Source organism: Chlorocebus sabaeus, chromosome 10 (genome assembly GCF_047675955.1).
Source record: "Chlorocebus sabaeus isolate Y175 chromosome 10, mChlSab1.0.hap1, whole genome shotgun sequence".
In the NCBI taxonomy this organism is placed as follows: Eukaryota; Metazoa; Chordata; class Mammalia; order Primates; family Cercopithecidae; genus Chlorocebus; species Chlorocebus sabaeus.
The window spans coordinates 111,293,175-111,316,343 of NC_132913.1; the positions used below are offsets into that span (position 1 = coordinate 111,293,175).

At 44.9% G+C, this 23,169-nt stretch overlaps 1 protein-coding gene across 3 annotated transcripts in view; it reads right to left on the reverse strand.

Annotated features, from left to right (window-relative positions):
• Nucleotides 1-20,494, reverse strand: part of AP1S3 (adaptor related protein complex 1 subunit sigma 3) — an 81,567-nt gene extending 61,073 nt beyond the window's left edge. Inside the window, exon 1 of one of the 3 annotated variants that reach the window (XM_038001460.2) lies at nt 20,270-20,465. In XM_038001460.2, the coding sequence (XP_037857388.1) occupies nt 20,270-20,443 (174 nt within the window). In that variant the 5' untranslated portion in view covers nt 20,444-20,465. Of the gene's footprint in view, nt 1-19,890; nt 20,162-20,269 lie in introns of those variants that run through there. The other 2 variants (XM_007966449.3, XM_038001461.2) reach the window with 2 other exon arrangements.
• Nucleotides 20,495-23,169: the final 2,675 nt, after the last annotated feature.

Here is a 23,169-nt window from a genome sequence, read left to right on the forward strand (position 1 = left end):
CAATCCTCCCTGCAATCAATGCCGTTTTCACATATGCGCAGTGTCAATGGGACTGCTGTTTACCAATATGAGGCTTTTGAGTCTATGTTAAATAGATCCGTAACACCAGCATCAACCTATTACAGACTGCTCATAAAAGATGACAGACAATCCCCCGTAACTTGGCAATTAAAATAAAACAGCCCAGTCTAGGTGCAGTGGCTCATGCCTGTAATCCCAGCACTTTGGGAGGCCAAGGCGGGTGGATCACTTGAGGTCAGGAGTTCAACACCAGCCTAGCCACCATGTTGAAACCCTGTCTTTACTAAAAATACAAATATTAGCTGGGCGTGGTGGCACATGCCTGTAATCCCAGCTATGTGGGAGGCTGAGGCAGGAGAATCGCTTGAGCCTGGGAGACGGAGGTTGCAGTGAACCGAGCTTGTGCCACTGCACTCCAGTCTCGACAACAGAGTGAGACAACTCCGTCTCAATAAAATAAAATAAAGTAGCCTGTAGGCAATAAAATTAGCCCTCTGTATGAGAGGTGGTCCAGTCAACATGACCACAGCATAATGTTAGTAAGACATGACTGGATGACAACCAAAAGTCAACCAGGCTCCAGGGTCTGCCTGAAGAAAGATGTGTTAACAGCAATGGTCTGCTTAGAGTCCCGGAAAAAGAAAACAATGTGGGGGTCAGGCGTGGTGGTTCACGCCTGTAATCCCAGCACTTTGGGAGGCCGAGGCAGGCAGATCACCTGAGGTCGGGAGTTCGGGATAAGCCTGACCAACATGAAGAAACCCCGTCTCTACTAAAAGTACAAAATTAGCCAGGCATGGTGGTGCATGCCTGTAATACCAACTACTCGGGAGGCTGAGGCAGGAGAATTGCTTGAACCCAGGAGGTGGAGGTTGCAGTGAGCCGAGATCACTCCATTGCACTCCAGCCTAGGTGACAGAGCGAGACTCCGTCGAAAGAAAGAAAGGAAGGGAAGGGGAAGGGAAGGGGAAGGGAAGGGGAAGGGAAGGGGAAGGGAAGGGGAAGGGAAGGGGAAGGGAAGGGGAAGGGAAGGGGAAGGGAAGGGGAAGGGAAGGGAAGGGAAGGGAAGGGAAGGGAAGGGAAGGGAAGGGAAGGGAAGGGAAGGGAAGGGAAGGGAAGGGAAAAGAAAGAAAGAGAGAAAACAATTTGGAAGAGTTTGGGACCACCTCTCTGGGGAAAGATGTCCTGTCCGGCTTCTCTGAGTATCTGCTGCTGATTTATTGAACTGGAATGGAGATAGATACAACAGCTATGAGTTGAAGAACATCAGAGACTATTTGGCCCACTAAATCTTACTACTCTGATTCTAAGCTCTCCCAAGAAATTTTCTGATCATCATCTAACTTCCCAGGAGACCTTTTTCCAAAAAGAGACAAATATGCTGACCAAATAACAAGAACATGGTATTCTACATGACAATTACATTCATCAGTAAAAATGACCCACTGCATGGCAGGCATGATGCTGGGCACTTTTATGTACATTATATTGTTTAATCCCCAAATCTAGGCAATGCGTCATATTGAAGACAAAAAAGATTAAGTTGTTGACAGTTGAAAGACTTTCCCAGAATTGTCAAAATATAAGTGGTAGGGTAGGTATCAAATGCAGCTTGGATTCTATACCTCTATAAAAAATGTCCAGCTAGGCACAATTCATTCACTCCTGTAATCCCAGCACTTTTGGAAGCCAAAGTAGGTGGATCCCTTGAGCTTACGAGTTTGAGACCAGCCTGGGCAACATAGCAAAATCCAGTCTCTACTAAAAATACAAAAATAAGCTGGGCATCATGGTGTGCGCCTGTAGTCCCAGCTGCTTGGGAGGCTGAGGCAGGAGAATCGCTTTAGTCCAGGAGGCAGAGGTTGCAGTGAGCCGAGATCGAGCCACTGCACTCCAGCCTGGGCAACAGAGCGAGAATGAGACTCCATCTCAAAAAAAAAAAAAAACAAGTCCTAGGTTCCAAGATAATCTGGAAGGAAAAGGAGTGTCTGTAGGCATCCTGGAAGCATATGAAAAATTTTGGAATTATAAGCAGTGCTCTTGGGAAAAGACCCAGAAACATTAGCAAATTTTCTTTCTCTTTCTTTTTTTCTTTTTTTTTTTTGTTTTGAGATGGTATCTTGCTCTGTCACCCAGGCAGGAGTGCAGTGGTACAATCTCAACTCACTGCAACCCCCACCTCCTGGGTTCAAGCTATTTTCCTGCCTCAGCCTCCTGACTAGCTGGGATTACAGGCATGCACCACCCCACCCAGATAATTTTTGTGTTTTTAGTAGAGACGGGATCTTACCATGTTGGCCAGTCTGGTCTCAAACTCCTGGCCTCAAGTGATCTGCCCGCCTTGGCCTCCCAAAGTGCTGGGATTACAGGCATGAGCCACTGCAGCAGGCCAAATTTTCAAAGTTGTTCTTATACCAGAAATCCTTAAGGACCACTGGCTGCTTTAAAGATGACATCACTTAATGATTATAGATTTAAGCTTCAGGCATGGGGAAATAATTTAATACTATTTTAATTGCCATTAAAGTAACTGCAGGGCTAATTACCTGATAGTGAACTAGGCTTCATGCTCAAATCCCACTACGTATTTTTTCAGGGCCTTTTTCTACACTTATCATGTGATGTGACTGAGGGTGAGTAGTGAAATGAATATGGCATTTGTTCTCTACTCGGTGGCTTCCATCTCCCTACATGAAAGCAGTAAGTAGTACAGTGAGTGCCAGAACTACACCCAGCCCTGGACTGTTTCGGTGTCATAGCAATCAGTTACGTGCAGAGAGATTTAACATCTTCAATTTTAAACACTGGCTTTTTGTTTATTTTTAATCTACCTGCCAAGTAGCTGAATTGCATAAAGCTTTTTGGAGGGAGAATGCAACAGATATTTTCAGGTCCCTTTTACTGGAAATAATTTTTCTTTACATCACTCATTAGAGAAAAAGCACACTGTTTGCTCACTTCTTCCACTTGCCAAATATTTTAATTCGTTCTTTTAAAATGCAGAAATCTAACCCAATTTTAGCAATGTGTAGCTACAGAAATAAACTATAAAGTCATTGGCATCCACAAATAACTGGCAGTTGGCAATAAAACTGACATTTAATTATATATCTTTCAAGGGTGTTACAAAAATACTGCTTCAAGATGCTTTGTGTAAAAAAAAAAAAAAAAAAAAAATTAAAGTCCTACTATCTTTGTGATTATCTAATTTCACAGTTAACCAAAAAAGAATTTTGCATCATTTTTGGCCATTTTTGCTCAAGGTCCTAAATTCTTAGTTTCCATAGTCAAGACTCTAGTACAGAATATAATTCTAAATTAGTAGTATATTATAGAAGCACTCATGTTACAAACATTTGCTATAAACACAGTGATTATTGCTAAGTTAGTTACCTTAAATTTTCTGCTTTTTGAACTTTTACTGATAAAATACTATTATATTCACTGGTTATAAAAAATGAGTTCAGGAAAAATGGGATTTAAAAGATAGCTATGTTAAAAAAAATCTTAATGTAACACTTGCTAGAAAGATTTAGTGTGGCCTTTAAAATATCAGTGTTTTGACCCTGAAACTGATTTATGTGTAAAAGAGATTGCAACAATGCAAATTTTATTGGCATAATGTTTGCTAAACTAATAGCTCCAGAATTTGTTTCTATCATGATTTAAAGGCACTTTGATGTCAATTTTGCTAATAAATCAGACAAGTCTATTATTTCAAGGAAGCTCACTTTTAAAAGGTTTTTTTCTCAGACTGAAAGACATTTATCTTGCAACCGATGTAAGAAAAAGGTCTTTTTCCCAGTGATTCACACAAGGGACCAGAGTTGAAGTTTTCGCATTTAGGTCCATTACATTTTTAAATGTTTTATTCTTAAATATACTTAATGGTTTGGAACTTAATATGCATCGACTGACATATAGCTGTTCAATAAATATTTATTGCCTGAATATATTTTTTTCAAAATGTCCAAGGCAAAGATGAGTTCAGGTTTTTCTGAGGCACGGGGTGTGCTTGTTTAACTCATCTTATATATCAGAAAATGAACATAAAACTTTAAACCACTTTAATACTTTAAATCAGTAACATCTATAGGGGTACATACTATCCCTATCATCCAAAAAAGTCACAGAAAGGCAAGAATTTCAGTCTAAGTGTTTGTCCCAAGCAGCACCTTGTATTTACTTTACTTTACTTGTATTCTATATCCCCAGGAAATGATGATTCAGTGATTCTAAACTAGGGGAAAAAATAAAAAAAGCCAGACCTCCCTGGACTGCCCTCCAGACAAATGACAAGAAGAAAATTTCCTTTGCAAATCAACATCTTCCACCAAATGACTCCACTTTTTCTCCGGGACTAGATGACTGACGTTTTAGGGGTATGTGGGTGTTTCCCAAACTCGTTCCCATGTGCAGCCAAACCAATCTGCTTTGCAAACCTGAAACACACCTTGCAGGAACCAGTCTCACTGCCCCAGCTCCTCCTTCCCCATCATGCCTGAAATACGCTTCTCACTAATCCAAGTCTCTAACATACTTTCAGGGCCCTCTCAAAGCACATAGTTCCCCACGCACCATGAGCCTCCCGATCATACCTTCACCTTCCATGCTCTTGAGAGAAACCCTCTATTTAGAACGACATCCAAGCTGCTCTAGGTATGCATGCCTTCCCTCCTTGGAGCAGAAGCATAATCAGTTTTGTTAACGTTGTTTATTTATTTATCTATCTATCTATTTATTTATTTATTTATTTGAGGCAGAATCTCTCACTGCCACCCAGGTTGGAGTGTGCAGTGGTACCATCTCAGCTCACTACAATCTCCACCTCCCGGATTCAAGCGATTTTCTTGCCTTAGCCTCCCAAATAGCTGGGATTACAGGCGCCCGCCACCACACCCAGCTAATTTTTTGTAGTTTTAGTAGAGACGGGGTTTCACTATGTTGACCAGGCTGGTCTTGAACTCCTGACTTCATGATCCACCTGCCTCGGCCTCCCAAAGCGCTGCGATTACAGGCGTGAGCCACTGCAGCGAGCCAGTTTTGTTAACGTTTTATGTCTTAATAATGTCCCAATTCTGGTAGGTATTCAATAAATATATGCCTAAAGCAAAATAGTAGTGCTGTGCTGCTTCTCCACTTGATCTGATTGAAGCCAAAACTGTGCTTACTATGGCAGCTAGGCACACAGAGATTCACGAGCAATGCAAGATTCATGAGCAATGCAAGATTCGTGAGCAATGCAGCCACGTGCCTCCTGTGTGCGTGGCTGTTGGTCCCTCCAGCCAACTGTGGACATGAAAACCCCCATCTTCCAGCCACACTTGGATGAGCCTGGCTCCTGGGCAACAGAAACACAAGGACATATGCTTAACAACTGAGCATCAGGCCAGCCTTGCTTTGGATTGTGACATACTCGGAAAATAACGTACATTATGTTCATAGAGGCATATTAATATTTTCTTGTAGCTGATAACAGACTGAGAGGCAGAAAGGGTTTTTAAGATTGTATCTCAGGCCCAAGTTCTCATTTGACAACCGAGGACAGGCCCCAGAGAAGCTAGACATTGCGGGGAGGTGGCAGTTATCGGCATAGCTGAGTACAGAAATGAAGTCCCTCATCGTCCAGTCCAGCAATCCTTCCAAGCAATATGCAATTCTGCCTTTCTAATGGTGTTTGTCTTAAGCTGCTATCAAAATCAACTCCTGGCCAGGCACAGTGGCTCATGCCTGTAATCCCAGCACTTAGGAGGCTGAGATTGGAGGACTGCTTGAGCCTAGGCATTCGAGACCAGCCTGGGCAATATAGTGAGACCTTGTCTCTACAAAAAATAGAAAAAATGAGCTTGGCATGGTATCATGACCTGTAGTCCCAGCTACTCGGGGGACTGAGGCAAGAGGATCGCTGAGCCCAGGGTGTGGTGAGTCATGATCACTCCACTGCACTTCAGTCTGAATGACATAACAAGATCCTGTCTTTAAAAAATAAAAATAGGCCGGGCGCGGTGGCTAATGTCTATAATCCCAGCACTTTGGGAGGCTGAGGCAGGTGGAGCACCTGAGGTCAGGAGTTAGAGGCCAACCTGACCAACATGGAGAAACCCGTCTTTACTAAAAATACAAAATTAGCCAGGCATGGTGGTGCATGCCTGTAATCCCAGCTACTCGGGAGGCTGAGGCAGGAGAATCGCTTGAACCTGGGAGGCAGAGGTTGCAGTGAGCCGAGATCGTGCCATTGCAGTCTAGCCTGGGCAATAAGAGTGAAACTCCGTCTCAAAAATAAATGAATGCGCCGGGCGCGGTGGCTCAAGCCTGTAATCCCAGCACTTTGGGAGGCCGAGACGGGCGGATCACGAGGTCAGGAGATCAAGACCATCCTGGCTAACACAGTGAAACCCCGTCTCTACTAAAAAAAATACAAGAAAATTAGCCGGGCGTGGTGGCAGGCGCCTGTAGTCCCAGCTACTCGGGAGGCTGAGGCAGGAGAATGGGCGTAAACCCGGGAGGCGGAGCTTGCAGTGAGCCGAGATCGCGCCACTGCACTCCAGCCTGGGGCACAGAGCAAGACTCCGTCTCAAAAAAAAAATAAATAAATAAAAAAATAAATGAATGCACACATACACACATACATACATAAATATAAAAGTAAAATAAAATAAACTCCTCTATTACATCAAACTAAAAACCTTCTGCACAGCAGAGAAAACAACCAACAGAGTGAAGATACAACCTATGGAATGGGAGAAAATATTTGCAATCCATAAATCCAGTAAGGGGTTAATGTCCAAAATACATAAGGAACTCAAACAACTCCATAGCAAAAAAAAAAAAAAAAAAAAAAAAACCCAACTGAAAAAAAAAACGGGCAAAGAACTTACATAGACATTTCTTGAAAAAAAGATATACAGATGGCCAACCAGTATATGGGGAAAAAAATGTTCAGCATCACTAATCATCTGGAAATGCAAATTAAGAGCCACAGTAAAAAGCCACCTCACACCTGTTAGAAAGGCTACTATCAAAAAGATGAAAGACAATAAGTGTTAGCAAGGTTGGAGAAAAGAGACCTTGGTACACTGTTGGTGGGAATGTAAATTAGTACAGCTATTATAGAAAACAGTATCAAGGTCCCCCAAAAAAATTAAAAATAGAACTCACATATGATCTAGCAATTGCACTACTGAGTATACACCCAAGGGATACGAAATCAGCATTTGGAAGAGATATCTGCAATCCCAGGTTCATTGCCTCACTCTTCACAATGGCCCAAGATGTAGAATGTCCATCAATGGATGGATAAAGAAATTGTGGCATATATATACACAATAGAATACTATTTGGCCTTTAGAAAGAAGAAAACCCTGTCATTTGTGAGAACATGGATGAACCTGGAGGACATTATCTTAGGTGAGATAAGCCAAGCACAGAAAAAGTACCATATGATCACACTTAAATGTGAAATCAAAGAAAGATGAAGTCATAGAAGCAGAGAGTAGAATGGTGGTTACCAGGGGCTGGGGGGACAGAGGAAATTGGGGAGATACTGGTTGAAGGATATAAACTTTCAATGAGACAACAGGAGTAAATTCAAGAGGTCTACAATACAACATGGTGACTATAGCTAATAACAATGTACTGTATACTTGAAAATTACTGAGTATATTTTGTGTGTTCTCATCACACACACAATTATAAATAGGTGAAGTCATACATATGCTAATTAGCTTTATTTAACCATTTTGCAATGTGTATGCATATCAAAACAGCCTGTTGTACAGTGTAAATTTATTCAATTTTTGTCAATTTTTAAAAACAGATTTAAAAAATAAGCTTCCCTTCTCAAAGCACACATTAAAGTGGCAGAGGAAGAGCCTGGGAGCAGACATATAGGGGCATAGAGGGAGATGGTAGATGGTTTGTTGTTGTTTTTGTGTGTTTGTTTTTTGAAATGGGATCTTGCACTAGAGTGCAGTGGTGTGATCATGGCTCACTGCAGCCTCAATTTCCAGGGCTCAATTGATCTTCCCACCTCAGCCTCCTGAGTAGTTGGGACTACAGGCTTGCACCACCACACCCAGACACCCAGCTAACTTTTGTATTATTTCAGTAAAGACGGGGTTTTACCATATTGCCCAGGCTGGTCTCAAACTTTTGGGCTCACGCAATCAGCCTGCCTCAAACTCCCAAAGTGCAGGGATTACAGATGTGAGCCACCGGGCCCAGCTATAGATGGTTTTTTAAAGATACACAAAAAAAATCCAAAAAAGATACATGAGATAATCCACTCAGAGACAAAAGACATACACAGAGACTCCTAAATAGACCTGCAGTTTCAACAGCATCACACCTTGTGCAGAAGGTAAGGTAAGGTCATCCCCTAAGCCATGCAGTTGAGTGGCTGAGGCACCTCTTGACTTTGGATAAGCCACAAGCTACTTTTGATTCATTTCCCCAAATTCAAATGGCAGGTGGTTTTTTTTTTTTGTTTTTTTGTTTTGTTTTTTAGAATCTTGCTCTGTCACCCAGGCTGAAGTGCAATGGCGTGATCTTGGCTCACTGCAACCTCCTCCTCCCAGGTCCAAGTGATTCTCCTGCCTCAGCCTCCCGAGTGGCTGGGATTACAGGTGCTTGCCACATGCACAGCTAATTTCTATATTTTCAGTAGAGATAGGGTTTCACCATTTGGCCAGGCTGGTCTCGACTCGACCTCAAATCATCCACCCGTCTCGGCCTCCCAAAGTGCTCTGATTGCAGGCGTAAGCCACCGCAACTGGCCTAAAAGGAATTTATTAATAATTTTTTAACTCTAACTTTTTTTTAGGTTTGTTTTTCAGTTATGTGAAAAATTTACACGTGGGAAATGTCCCTCCAATAATACTGGATAAATAATTCGTTAGTGGGGTTAACTGGAGGGGAAGAGTTGGGGAGAAAGGGTGGAGACGGGAGTGTCAATAAGAAAACAGTTCCTCATAGGCGACCTTCACCCAGTTCTCCTCCAGCATTTCTATTTCCTTAATAATTATTCCCTTTCTTTATTCTGCTCACTGACCCCTTCCCTCTCACACATATATCCAGACACTCATACACACACTGCTTTCTGAAGACCAAAGGCGGGGTCATCCCGCCCTTCCAGGCTCAGCCCCAGGCCTGTCTCCCATCTCCTCCCCACTGAATTCCTGCAGTAATTATATAATTTAACGACATACTTCAGAGCTTAATTTTCCACTCTAGATTTGCTATGCATGTAAAAAATTTTGCCCAACAACACGACAAGTATCTTGTAATCAAGAAATAGATCTTATACTTGTGGGGTTTTTTCCTATTAGTAATAACCACTGCAGTTAAGAACACAAAGATTGCTGGCCATGGTGGCTCAGGCCTGTCATCCCAGCACTTTGGGAGGCCGAGGCAGGTGGATCACCTGAGGTCAGGAGTTTGAGACCAGCCTGGCCAACATGGTGAAACCCCATCTCTACTCAAAATACAAAAATTAGCCAGGCGTGGTGGCGGGCACCTGTAATCCCAGCTACTAGGGAGGCTGAGGTGGGAGAATAACTTGAACCCAGGACCAGAGGTTGCAGTGAGACGAGATTGTGCCACTGCACTCCAGCTTGGATGTCAGAGCGAGACTCCGTCTCGTAAAAAAAGAACACACAGATGAACAGGTAGGAAATACCCTGAAACAGTATTATTTTTCCATTCATCATTTTTCCCTGACAGAGTAATCAACTTTGAATATATCCACAACACCTGTCAGTTGTTTAATTTTTTCCTATAGTAAATACGCTGATTGAATTTCTCCTGGAGTCCTTTGAGAAGCAGACTAGTCCTGTGTTGTGTTTCAAGTCATCCAAGGAGAAAAAAGAGACTGGAAATAGGGGGCAGAAATTCCAGGAAATTTTCAGTACAACTCTGAAGTTGAATAAAACATTAATAACTTGGGGTCAGGCATGGTGGCTTACGCCTGTAATCCCAACACTTTGGGAGGCCAAGCGGGGGTGGATCACTTGAGGTCAGGAGTTTGAGACCAGCCTGGCCAACATGGTGAAACCCTGTCTCTACTAAAAAGACAAAAATTAGCTGAGGATAGTGGTGTGTGCCCGTAATTCCAGCTAACTGAGAAGCTGAGGCATAAGAATCGCTTGAACCTGGGAGGCAGGGGTTGCAGTGAGCAGAGATTGCACCACTGCACTTCAGCCTGGGTGACAGAGAGAGACTCCATCTCAAAACAAAACAAAACAAAATTAATAACTTATTAAAAATAAGTTAAAATTAAATAATTAATAACTAATAATTAATAAATAATAAATAATAAATAATATTTATTTAATTAAATAGAAATTTAAAAATTAATAACAATAAAAAATAATAACTTATTAAAAATAACAAAACAAAATTAATAACTCTATTCATATTTCAAAGAGATTTTTTGTTTGTTTGTTTTTGTTTTTGTTTTAAGACAGGGTCTCACTCTGTTGCCCAGGCTAGAGTGCAGGGGCACAATCTCGGCTCACTGCAACCTCTGCCTTCTGGATTCGAACAATCTTCCCACCTCAGCCTCCCAAGTAGCTGGGAATACAGGCAAGCACCACCACGCCCAGCTAATTTTGAGATGCTTTTTTTGAACGTTGTTCAAGAGGCTATGCTTACTATGCTAAACTCAACACCCTGCATGGTAATGACCACTTAATGGTTATTAAGAACTTTCATTTTCTTCCTACTCAACACTCATTAAAAATCCATCCCCAGGGCCTTTTATACCTTGACAAAGATGACTTCTGTTACAAGCAAAATTTTGTAAGAGGCGAGCAATGGTATATCCATCATACCCTTTCAAAGTTGACCACTAACAAACTTTAAGCATCCATCTGAGACAAACCTGCCTTATTGTATATTCAAGTCTTGCCCTCTCCCCATAGTTTTTGCAAAAATGGTTGATGTAGACTAGATTATCAGAGACAGAATGGACTTTGAAAGGCAGGACTCTCTTATGTAGTGGGTTTAGAACTGAAGACATGACTTCTTAGTAATGAAACTGAAGGTAAGTACTTGTTTACACAACAAAAGAAAAAAGTTCTATACAGACTTCTAAATCATGTTTTTTAAAAAAAAAAAATGTGATATTACTGTAACCCTTACCTTCCCCCACCTCCCCAGTATCTGCAGTCCATAATTTTGTTTTGTTTTGAGACAGAGTCTCACTTTGTCGCCCAGGTTGGAGGGCAGTGGCATGATCATCTCACTGCAATCTCTACCTCCTAGATTCAAACTATTGTCCTGCCTCAGCCTGTAACTGAGATTACAGGTGTTTGCCACTACACCCAGCTACACTTTTTTTATTTTTAGTACAGATGGGGCTTCACCATCTTGGCAAAGCTGGTCTTGAACTCCTGACCTGGTGATCCACCCACCTTGGCCTCCCAAAGTGCTGGGATTACAGGCATGAGCCACCGCGTCCAGCCAGGACCCTGCATTTTCATTTTGCTCTGGGCACCGCAAATTACGTAGCCAATCCTGCCTGTCATGGGGCAGGCATCCAAATTATTTGCCCAATATACCCATGAATGAATTAGTGGAAGCTGCCTTAGAAAACGGGTCAATAAGCCATGACTTACAGACCAAATCTGGCCTTCCGCATATTGCTGTAAATAAAGTTTTATTGAAACATAGCTCCAGCCAAGCACAGTGGCTCATGTCTGTAATCCCAACACTTTGGGAGGCCAAGGCGGGAGGATCCCCTGAGGTCAGGAGTTCAAGACCAGCCTAGCCAACATGGCAAAACCCTGTCTCTACTAAAACTACAAAAATTAGCTTGGAAGGCCAAGGCGTGAGGATCACCTGAGGTCGGGAGTTCAAGACCAGCCTGAGCAACACGGAGAAACCTCATCTCTACTAAAAATACAAAATTAGCCCGGCGTGGTGGTGCATTCCTGTAATCCCAGCTACTCGGGAAGCTGAGGCAGAAGAATCACTTGAATCCGGGAGGTGGAGGTTGTGATGAGCCGAGATCATGCCATTGCACTCCAGCCTGGGCAACAAGAGCAAAACTCTGTCTCAAAAAAAATTTAAAAATTAGCCAGGTGAGGTGGTGGGCACCTGTAATCCCAGCTACTTGGGAGACTGAGGCAGGAGTATCACTTGAACCTAGGAGGCAGAGGTTGCAGTGAGCTGAGATCACACCACTGTACTCCAGCCTGGGTGACAGAGTGAGACTCCATCTCAAAAAAAAAAAAAAACACAGCTCCATCCATTTGTGTCTTGTCTGTGGCACTTACCCTTTACAACAGAAGAGTTGAGGAATACTGAAAGACTGTAGGGTCCACAAAGTCTAAAATATTTACCATCTGGCCTTTTACAGAGAAAGTTCACTGTCCCCTGCTTTAGTAAATTGTCTCTCCAAATTTTCTATCCAAATAACTGTAACAGCAGGAAAGGCAGGTGGCCTCATGAGACGAGGAGGGTAGCCTAAGCAGCAAGTCATAAACAATGTATGTCTTAGGGTTTGTGTGTGTGAATTTTGCATCTGGGAGCCAAATATATTAATATATTAACAGAAAAATATTTTTTCGGCTGGGCACCATGGATCACACCTATAATCCCAGCACTTTGGGAGGCCGAGGCAGGCAGATCACTTGAGGTCAGGAGTTCGAGACCAGCCTGGCCAACACGGTGAAGCCCTATCTCTACTAAAAATACAAAAATTAGCCGGGCGTGTTGGCATGCACCCGTAGTCCCAGCTACTCAGGAGACTGAGGCAGGAGAATCGCTTGAACCCGGGAGGCGGAGGTTGCAGTGAGTCAAGATTATGCCACTGCACTCCAACCTGAGTGACACAGTGGGACTCCCTCTCAAAAAAAAAAAAAAAAAAAAAGAATTCTCATTCTGAACTATGCTCCAGGGATGGGTCGTGTTTATCCCTTGACAACCCCTGTCTACAACGATGAGTACACAGAAGGTACAGGCACTGAACTATGCTCCAGGGATGGGTCATGTTTATCCCTTGACAACCCCTGTCTACAACGATGAGTACACAGAAGGTACAGGCACCCCAGTTTGCAAACCATGCCTTCATTCATCATCTTTGATATACCTAGCGTAGAAGGAAGTCTCCCACAGCATTTCAGTGTCCACTGAGCTTCGACCCACACCAATCATTTCTTACCAGCCCAGAAAATCCTCTTAGGGAAGATCCAACAAGGACATTAAATACAGAATCTCTTGTGCACTTATTCTTAACTGAATGTACTAGGTTCATGCCCCATCACACTGAAAGACTAATGAGGGATCATGTTCTTCCCCAGGCAGTTTCAGAAGCTACTGAGAGGCAGGATTTTCAGAGCCCAGTGATGCCTGTAGGAAAGGTTTTAGAAGTGGGTGTTGGCAGTGGCCAGTTTCCTCATGATGGTCAATAGCATTCTATTTCTAACTTGAATGATTTTCAGGATCCCTTTTTCACTGTTAAAATTTTTAACTTGCCTTATTACTAGCAGTGATACAAGAAATACATTTTTTTTTTCGCTTTAATAGCGACAGAGTCTCACTGGTCTCAAACTCCTGGGCTCAAGCAATCCTCCCTCCTCGGTCTCCCAAAGTGCTGGCATGAGCCTCTAGCCCTGGGCCCTTTCTCTTTTGGAGACAGGATGTCACTCTGTCACCCAGGCTGGAGTACAGTGGCACAATCACGGCTCCCTGGGACTACATGGGTGCACTACCACACCCAGCTAATACTTTTTGTATTTTTCGTAGGGATGGGGTTTCACCATGCTGCCCGGGCTGGTCTCAAACTTCCAGAGTCAAGCAATGCACACACCTTGGCCTCCCAAAGCGTTAAGATGACAGGCGTGAGCCACCGTGCCCGGTCAAGAAATACATTTCCTTAGTCAGGGTGCTGGCTGGATAGTTTCATATGCCACTGAGAGAATTTAGGGGCATTTGCCTCTGATATTTGTGTACATTCTTTCTTATCACAGGTTATGGGGGAGCTTTCGTATCATAGGTTTAAAGGGAGTTTTCCTGGACACGTCAGGTTAAACAGAGAAAGTATCGGGGAAAACAAGGTATACCAGAAAGGGAGACTGAGAGAGACAAAGGCAGGCCCTAGGGAAGAAATGAACCACAGAACCACAGTGAAGTTTCAGGTCTCTGGGAGAACCACTGGCTATTGTAACCACAAAACAATATCAAAAGAACAATTCATGAAGACATCAAGAAGAACTTATTCTGTCAGCCGGGCACAGTGGCTCATGCCTGTAATTCCAGTACTTTGGGAGGCCGAGGCGGGCGGATCACCATGTCAGGAGATCAAGACCATCCCGGCTAACACGGTGAAACCCTGTCTCTATTAAAAATACAAAAAAAATAGCCGGGCGTGCGGTGGCAGGAGCCTGTAGTCCCAGCTACTCAGAAGGCCGAGGCAGAAGAATGGTGTGAACCCAGGAGGCGGAGCTTGCAGTGAGCAGAGATGGCACCGCTGCACTCCAGCCTGGGCGACAGAGTGAGCAGAGTGAAACTCCGTCTCAAAAAAAAAAAAAAAAAAAGGTACTTATTCTGGGGGATTATTTAAGGAGTTGTGTGTGTGTGTGTGTGTATGTGTGTGTTGGAAAGGGTTTTATCATTATGTCTTAAAATGAAATAATTCACGGGACCCAAAAGGACAAGACATTGGCAACACAGTTGAGCAAATACACAGCGTGCTGCTTCCTTACAGCTGTTGTTGGCAAAATGCCACACAAAAGTTATCAGCAGTTGACAATACTCACCACAAAAAAAAAAAAAAAAAAAAAAAAAAAAACAACGAGTGATAGAAACTCAGAAGTAACAATCCTGGTGAGGAGTAAATACAACTCTCAGTGGTGTTTCTAGGAGACCTGTGGGAAGGGCCAGGAGAGGTGAGCCCTCTGGGGACAACTGAACACCACAAAGGTCATTTCTCCCTGGATCCCAAAGCCCTCGACCTTACACTAACTACTGGCCAGCAGCTTAGATCAAGTCTCCAAGGAGGAAAGCACTCATTAGTGTAACAGATCACTTCACCCTCAAACTGGAACTTAAACTGCCAAAATCATTACATGCTTATTACAATTCATTCAAGCCTCAGACAATAAAATTGATATAGAAGGGGAAGGGGGCGTGGCAGGACCTACAGGTTCATAGTTGGGAGTCAGCAAAAGTCACCCTCCCCCTCCACAGCTCCATGAGACTACAATGAACAGGGAATTTTTTTTTTTTTTTTTTTTTTGTGGGGGGAGAAGGGTGTACTCCTAATATTTCAAACTTAAATATATTCTGAATAAAAAATGGCTTTCCAGTTCTGTTTGATAAGTTCTCTCAAGTCAGATTTTAAATCATACACCCAAGAAAAAACCTTGATTTTTTTTTAGCATAAGTCTATCCTACTTTACATAAATAACACACATTATGAGAACAGAATTTGCGGCACAAAAAGATGGTTATTCATGTTCCCAAAGCGACCACCACTTGAATTTCTTTCAATGGGTGGCTCTACTGTTTTGTTCACAATGTGGTTTTGAATCACCTCAACTTTTCAGAAGCACGTGGACTACATACATCAAAATCCACTTGTGTTTTTATTAAAAGTACCCCAAAGCATTTCAACTGTCACCCTATACACCCCCACAGCTATCTTGTTAAAGGCAAAATAAATACATAAATACATACATAAACAACATAATCCTCCTTCATCTGTCAACATTGCCAACCATTCAACATACATTCTGCCTCATAAGCCTTTTTAAGCACCCTGGGCTCAGCCCGTGGGATTCCTGAAGCGTGGTAGCCCTAACACTGTTTTCCAAGGTAGAGATTTCTAAAAGGTGAGATGGAGAAATACACAATTGCTTCAAACAGTGTGATCCAGAAACAAATACAGTCCCAACATGCACCAGATACGAAATCTCTGTGCCAGAAACCAAGGTCACTGGCACCATGGAATCAAGAACCATTTTCTGTGTGTAAAGTACTAGGTGCCTAGATCTGCCAGTAAGCATCTACCAGTTTCCTAGCATAAGAGTCAGCAAAAGCCAGGAATGAAGCACCAGGAAAGACAGGGAGTTACACAGTGAGCCTCAACGAAGATCTCAGAGCTGCTGGGCGAGGGCCGCCAATTCTTTCTTATGACTTGAAGGTAATAACAGAGAAGAGGTGATGGTTACTGAGCACTTACAACGGCAAAGCTGCTTGAAGCACCTTCACACCCATTCACTCATGGTACCTGTTAAACTTTGGGACAGTGATTATGAAACTTTTTGGATGCCTTTACACTCCTTTTTTTTTCTTTTCTTTTTTTTTTTTTTTTTTTTGAGATGGAGTTTTGCTCTTGTTGCCCAGGCTGGAGTGTGACGGTGCAATCTTGGCTTACTGCAACCTCCACCTCCCAGGTTCAGGCGATTCTCCTGCCTCAGCCTCCCAAGTAGCTGGGATTACAGGCATGAGCCACCACACCCAGCTACTTTTGTATTTTTAGTAGAGACAGGGTTTCTCCATGTTGGTCAGGCTGGTCTCAAACTCCCAACCTCAGGTGATCCGCCTGCCAATCCCAAAGACCTTTTTGTTTATGTAGGTTATATCCACTGATATTTATTGTATTTGAAATTAAAATGAAAAAAATAGATATTAATATATTTTTAAACAATACAGCTTGGGCAACATAGGTAGGCTCCATTCTCTGTAAAAAGTAAAAAATTCCACTGGACCCAATTGTTCATGCCTATAATCTCAGCACTTTGGGAGGACAAGATGGGAAGATTGCATGAGTTCAGGAGTTCAAGACCAGCCCGGGCAACAAAGTAAGATCTAATTTATATAAAAATCAAAAAACTACCTGGGTGTGATGGCACACACCTGTGGTCCCAGTTACATGGAAGGCTGAGGTAGGAGGATTCCTTGAGCCCAGTGGGTTGAGGCTGCAGTGAGCCATGTTCATGCCATTACATCCTACTCTGTGTGACAGAACAAGCCTTGTCTCAAAAATAAAAAATTAGCTGGGCATGGTGGCATGTGCCTATAGTCCCAGCTACTCGGGAAGCTGAGGTAGGAGGGTTGCTGGAGCCCAGGAAGTTGAGGCTGCTGTGAGCCGTGATCACACCACTGCACTCAGCTTGGGTGACACAAAGACCCTGTCTCAAAAATAAATAAATAAAAATAAATAAAAACAAGAGTAAACCTATTACACATTAAACATAAATAACATTTTTATGACCAATAACAATATTTTCCAAAACAAAAAAAAAATAGTGAAAAGCATGGCATTGTTTTACAATTTTGCAAATCTCCTTAATATCTGGGCTTATCAAAGACAGTTGGACTTTCCTATCTGCATCTGTGTTCAATCTGTTGTACTATCTCAGCTTATGTAGACGCAAGAAAACTTCACTGTAGTCTTCTGAGAATGAGAATGAAATGGGAAAATGAATATCTTAGTATTGTTATGAAAATAGTTTTGACCTTGCAGACCTCCAGTAAAAGTCTTAGGGACTCCTGGGGGTACCCAGGCCATACTTTCAGAACCTCTGCCTTATGAGTTAGGAGACATTATCTCCATTTTTCAAATGGGCAAACTGAGACAGAGAGGCCAAGGAATTGTCCAAAGCCATACTGCTAGAACAGTTCAGAGCAGATAAAATGCAATGAGCATAACAGACTTAACCTCGTTTGTTTGTTGCAAGGATTGAATGAGATCATGAATATAAAGACCAGGATATCCTGCTTGGCTTATCACAAATGCCCAATAATATTAATGTTTCCCCACCAGGTGTGGTGGCTCACGCCTGTAATGCCAGCACTTTGGGAGGCCGACGCAGGTGGATCACGAGGTCAGGAGTTTGAGACCAGCCTGGTCAACATGGCAAAACCCCGTCTCTACTAAAAATACAAAAATTAGCCGGGCATGGTGGCAGGTGCCTGTAATACCAGCTACTTAGGAGGCAGAGGCAGGAGAAATGCTTGAATTTGGGAGATGGAGGTTGCAGGGAGCCAAGATCATGCCACTGCACTCCAGCCTGGGTGACAGACCAAGACTCCATCTCGAAGAAAATAGTAATAATAATAATGCTTCCCATTTGGCAAAATCTGGTAGAAAAGCTGAAGAAACTTCCCACATTTCTGATCAACTCATCATACATATGACACCAGCAAGAAAAAATAAAACTCCACCATAGGTATTTTCCAGAGGAGGAGCTTTTCCTCATAGACAAGACCTTGGCCCATTCCTCAGCACAAAAGCAGTCTTTGATGACTCAGAAAGGCAGGGCCTTATTCCAGCCTCCGTTAGGCAAATGACCCTGGTGGACTGGGCATCTGTCACCTTGTTCCTTGGGAAACTTGAGCAAGCCAAGAAAGCTACTCCATTGTTTACAGCATTGTTTTTGCATCACGCTGTATTTACAAGGAACCCTCAACAGACAAAAATGACGCCACCAGTGTGTGCAGCCAAACCTTTAGCAGGAACCAGCATCTGTGGTCTTGCTGGCCAGGTGCTCAGCTCTCCTTGTTAATCAACTTTCTTAGCCCACGTGGCCCACCCCCTCCTGCCTCCGGTGGGCCCACAGGGTGCAGGTCACTTCCCTTCTGTGGATTTGGGAAGTGATCACACACTTGGGGAAGTGGGACTAGAGATTTTCAGACCACCACACTCTCAAAAGGCTGTCCCTAAACAGCAGGCAAGAGCAAGAGGAGCCTGAGCTATCGCTTCCACCCAAGTGCAGTTCACCAGATCTCTCACAAGCAGGGCTGCAGCCGGCCTCAGCTTCCAACCTGACCCCCTATCCCCCGCCCTTACACACCTCAGTCCATTCTCCAACCACAGCCAAAGGGATCTCTTAAAAGTGCACACAAGGCCGGGTGCAGTGGCTCACGCTTGTAATCCCAGCACTTTGAGAGGCCGAGGCAGGCGGATCACCTAAGGTCAGGAGTTCGAGACCAGCCTGGCCAACATGGTGAAACCCCTGTCTCTACTAAAAATACAAAAATTAGCCGGGTGTGGTGGCGCGCACCTGTAATCCCAGTTACTCGGGAGGCTGAGGCAGGAGAATCGCTTGAACCCAGGAGGCAGAGGTTGCAGTTAGCCGAAATCACACCACTGCACTTCAGCCTGGGTGACAGAGCGAGATCCATCTCAAAAAAAAAAAAAAAAAAAAAAAAAAAAAGTGCACAACGGGTAAGGTCAGTTTTCTTGCTAACACGTTCCCAAGGTTTCCGCTACTCAGGTGGAACCAAAACCAAACTCCTTATTTTGGCCTATAAGAACCCGCTTCACCTGGCACATGCCCACCTCTCCTGCCACAAACAAGGCCTTCTCTCCCCCCACCCCCCGCTTTGCTCTCTGTAATCCACCTGTAGCGCCCCTCCAGGACCTCCAGCAGCTAGAATGTCATGTCCTTGAAGAGGCTTTGCCAAATCAAAAGTTGCCACTCCACCCGGTTGTATTTGAGACTTCAGAGCGCTTCTTACTATAGAAGCTCTCTTCATTTTACTTGTATATTACATGCTTCCCTCCCTCCGCATACCCCTCCTAGAAGGTAAGCTTCCTGGAGAGCAGGGGCTCCGCCTAGTCCCCCGCGACATCCCCGCGCCCAGCTCCGACCCCGGCATAGACTAAGTACTCGGCCAACGCGGATCGAATGAATGAATGGAGCCGCCGCCCCGCGTTGCCTCAGGAATCCCGGGCAAGCGATCCTGGCGCGCCCGCACCGTCCCGGGCGGCGGGTCCACCGGGGCGCACGCTTCGGGGGACCGGCAGGACTCGGCCCGCACCCCCACCCGGCCGCGCGTCCGGCCCGGACGCTCCAGGTGCCTCCCCGGAGCGCGAGCGCCCCCACAGCCTACCCGGGCCGGCTGTTCCCCCGCACTCACCATGGTGGCTGGACGGCCGCCGCCGCCGCCTTGCGAGCAAGGAGCGCTGGAGTAGCGAGGGCGAGAGGCGAGCGCAAGAGCCGGTGCGGCTGACAGGTGAGGCGCCCGGCTTAGACCATGGCTGCTTCCCACAATGCCCTCGCGCTGAAAGTTTTCAGACTCCTCCCAGCGCGGCTGCCTCCTCCCCGCGCGCTCCTCCCCGCTGCCTCCTCCCTGCGCACTCCTCCCGGCTACCCCCCACTTCTCATCTTGTTTCTTCCCTTCTCCTTCCTCCTCCCTTCTCCTCCTCCTCCTCCTCCTCCCTCCTTTCTGCCTCTCCTCTGTACCCCCTCCCCGCCCCCGCCTCGGCCGCAGTTGCTCCCGCCCAGCGCGGCCGCACCTGGGGAGAATGCACCTGCGCGCGCGCTCCTCTACCCCGACAGCCCGCAGCTCGGAGCAGGTGGGCAGGCGAGAGCTCATGGCCCGCTAGGAACTCTCTGCGCGGAGAACTCTGGGGGACCTTTCGCGATTCTGCCGCACGATTGTGTCCTGTATTCCTTCCACAAACGTTCATCAGACCTGACAAAGATACTTCCGATATACTCGCAGAAAAGTGCCGGAGGCTGTCTTATCCCGAGCCTCCTAGGGAGGGCGCAGTGGGCAGAGAAGGAACTAGAAGCGATTTCTTATCCCCTTCTGCCCCCATTTCACTTTTTAAAAAGTAAACTCTGCAGTCTAAGGGCAAAGATCATTTTAAGCAGAATTTTATTTATTTATTTGTTTATTTAGAGACGGAGTCTCGCTCTGTCGCCCACTCTAGAGTGCAATGGGGCGATCTCGGCTCCCTGCAACCTCCGCCTCCTGCATTCAGGGTGATCCACCCGCCTCGGCCTCCCAACCTGCTGGGATGACAGGCGTGAGCCACTGCTCCCGGCAGCACGCCCTCCTTTTAAGAAGTCTCTCCTAAGAAGTTGTGGTGTAGACAGTAGGTTCTCCAATTTCTCTCCTCCCCTTGACTTTTCTTAAGTCTAGAGATTTTACCTGGGGCGTTGAGAGTCTCTAAACCCCCAACCTGTAAGCAGAGTTTTTTCTTTTTTCTTTTAATTATATTTACCAGATAGACAGACTAGATGTAAACAAAGTTTTGAATGCATATTTCTGTTTTTTTGAGAAAGGGAGTCCACTGGTTTTATCAAATAGCTAAAGAGATCCTACACCCTGCAAAAGTTAAGAATCATTTCCTGGGCCAGGCCTGGTAGCTCACGTCTGTAATCCCAACACTTTGGGAGGCCGAGGTGGGCGGATCGCTTGAGACCAGAAGTTCGAGACAAGCCTAGCCAACATGGTGAAATCGCATCACTACTAAAAATACAAAAATTAGCTAGGCGTGGTGGCACACATCTGTAGTCCCAGCTACTAGGAAGGCTGAGGCAGGAGAGAATCTCTTGAACAGGGAGGCAGAGGTTGCAGTGAGCTGAGATCATCCAGCCTAGGTAACAAAGTGAGACTCAGTCTGGGAAACAAAACAAAACAAAACACCATTTCCTGGGTGATCCCTGGAACCCCAAATCAGTGAAAGTCCTTCCCAGGATCTGTTGTGTACCTTCCTATGGATGTAGGCCCACCCAGGTGACTGAAAGTAAGGGAAACTCCATCCATGCCTGCATTCACACTGCAAATATTCACCACTCTAGGCCAGGCCCTGCAACAAGAGCCTGGGGGACCCAGCTGGGAACAAACAGGTGGTCTGTCTCCTGGAGCTTACAGTCTCTTGTGGGACAACACATAATAAACAAGTAAATAAAATATAAAATATAAGAAATTCAAATGAGTGCTAAGAAGGAGATATTTGAGTTCCTGGGATGGGCACAGGGAAGCTACATTGATTTAGCTGAGTGGTCAGGTAAGTGCCCTCTGGGGAGGTGACAGGAGACTTGATGTGAGAAGCCAGTGCTCTGAAGAAGAAGAAGAAAAAAAAGTCCTTCTGGAAAGACTTCAAAAAAAGGCCTCTCTGTGAGTTAAGTGCCAGGAGGCCCAGAGGTGGGCAGGGGCCAGAGGCAATGAGTGTTCTCTACATTAGGGCATCACTGCAAGCCCCCAGGAGAGCCAGAGCCTCCAGCCTCAAAGCTCTGAAACCTGGACTTGTGACATTCTGCCGGGGGCATTGGAAGAGGACTGTCTGACAACAGTTAAACCCCAGGCAGTGGGGTGATTTCGCTTCCTGAAAGAAAAGTGAATCTAGGAGAGCTACTTTTTAACTCCTGTGTTCTCCCCGCAGGGCCTGTTCCTTCCCTATCTCAGGACATCATGCTTTATCTAACTAGATAGAATCTAATGTTTGTGCTTCTCCTCCTTTCTAGGTAACTTCAGGACAGGGCCCAGCTCTGTGCCACCATCCAGAGCCTTCTGCTATAAGGGTTTCCTTGCTAGTGGGAAAGAAACGGAATTACTAAAGGTGAATTTCAAAGCTAAAGAAATCTCAGGCCGGGCGCCATGGCTCATGCCTGTAATCTCAGGACTTTGGGAGACAGAGGTGGGTGGATCACCTGACATCAGGAGTTCAAGACTAGCCTGGCCAACATGGTGAAACCCCTAATACAAAAATTAGCCAGGTGTGGTGGCGGGTGCCTGTAATCCCAGCTATTCAGGAGACTGAGGCAGGAGAATCGCTTGAACCCTGAAGGAGGAGTTTGCAGTGAACCGAGATCCCCACTGCACTCCAGCCTGGGCAACACTACGAGATTATCTCAAAAAAAAAAAAAAAAAAAAAAAAAAAAAAGGCTGAAGAAATCATCTCAGTGCTCTTGCCATGACAGTTAATTCAAATATTAAAACAGGAGAGGCCAGGAGTGATGGCTCATACCTGTAATCCCAGCACTTTGGGAGGCCAAGGTGGGTAGATCACCTGAGGTCAGGAGTTTGAGACCAGCCTGACTAACAAGGTGAAACCCCATCTCTACTAAATACAAAAAATTAGCCAGGCGTGTTGGCACATGCCTGTAATCCCAGCTACTTGGGAGGCTGAGACAAGAGAATGGCTTGAACCTGGGAGATGGAGGTTGCAGTGAGCCTAGATTGTGCCACTGCACTCCAGCCTGGGCAACAAGAGCTAAACTCTATCTCAAAAAGTAAAAATTAAAAAAATAAAGCAGGAGAAGGTTCCCTTACCATGTGGCTCATGGTTGGAGAGGATGTAATTAAAGATGTGGAGGTTAAGGGGGGCAGGTAACTTAAAAAGTATTAGTGTCCTTTGCCTTTCCTCCTGGCCTGGCTGAGATGGGCAGTGGATGCTCTCTGGGG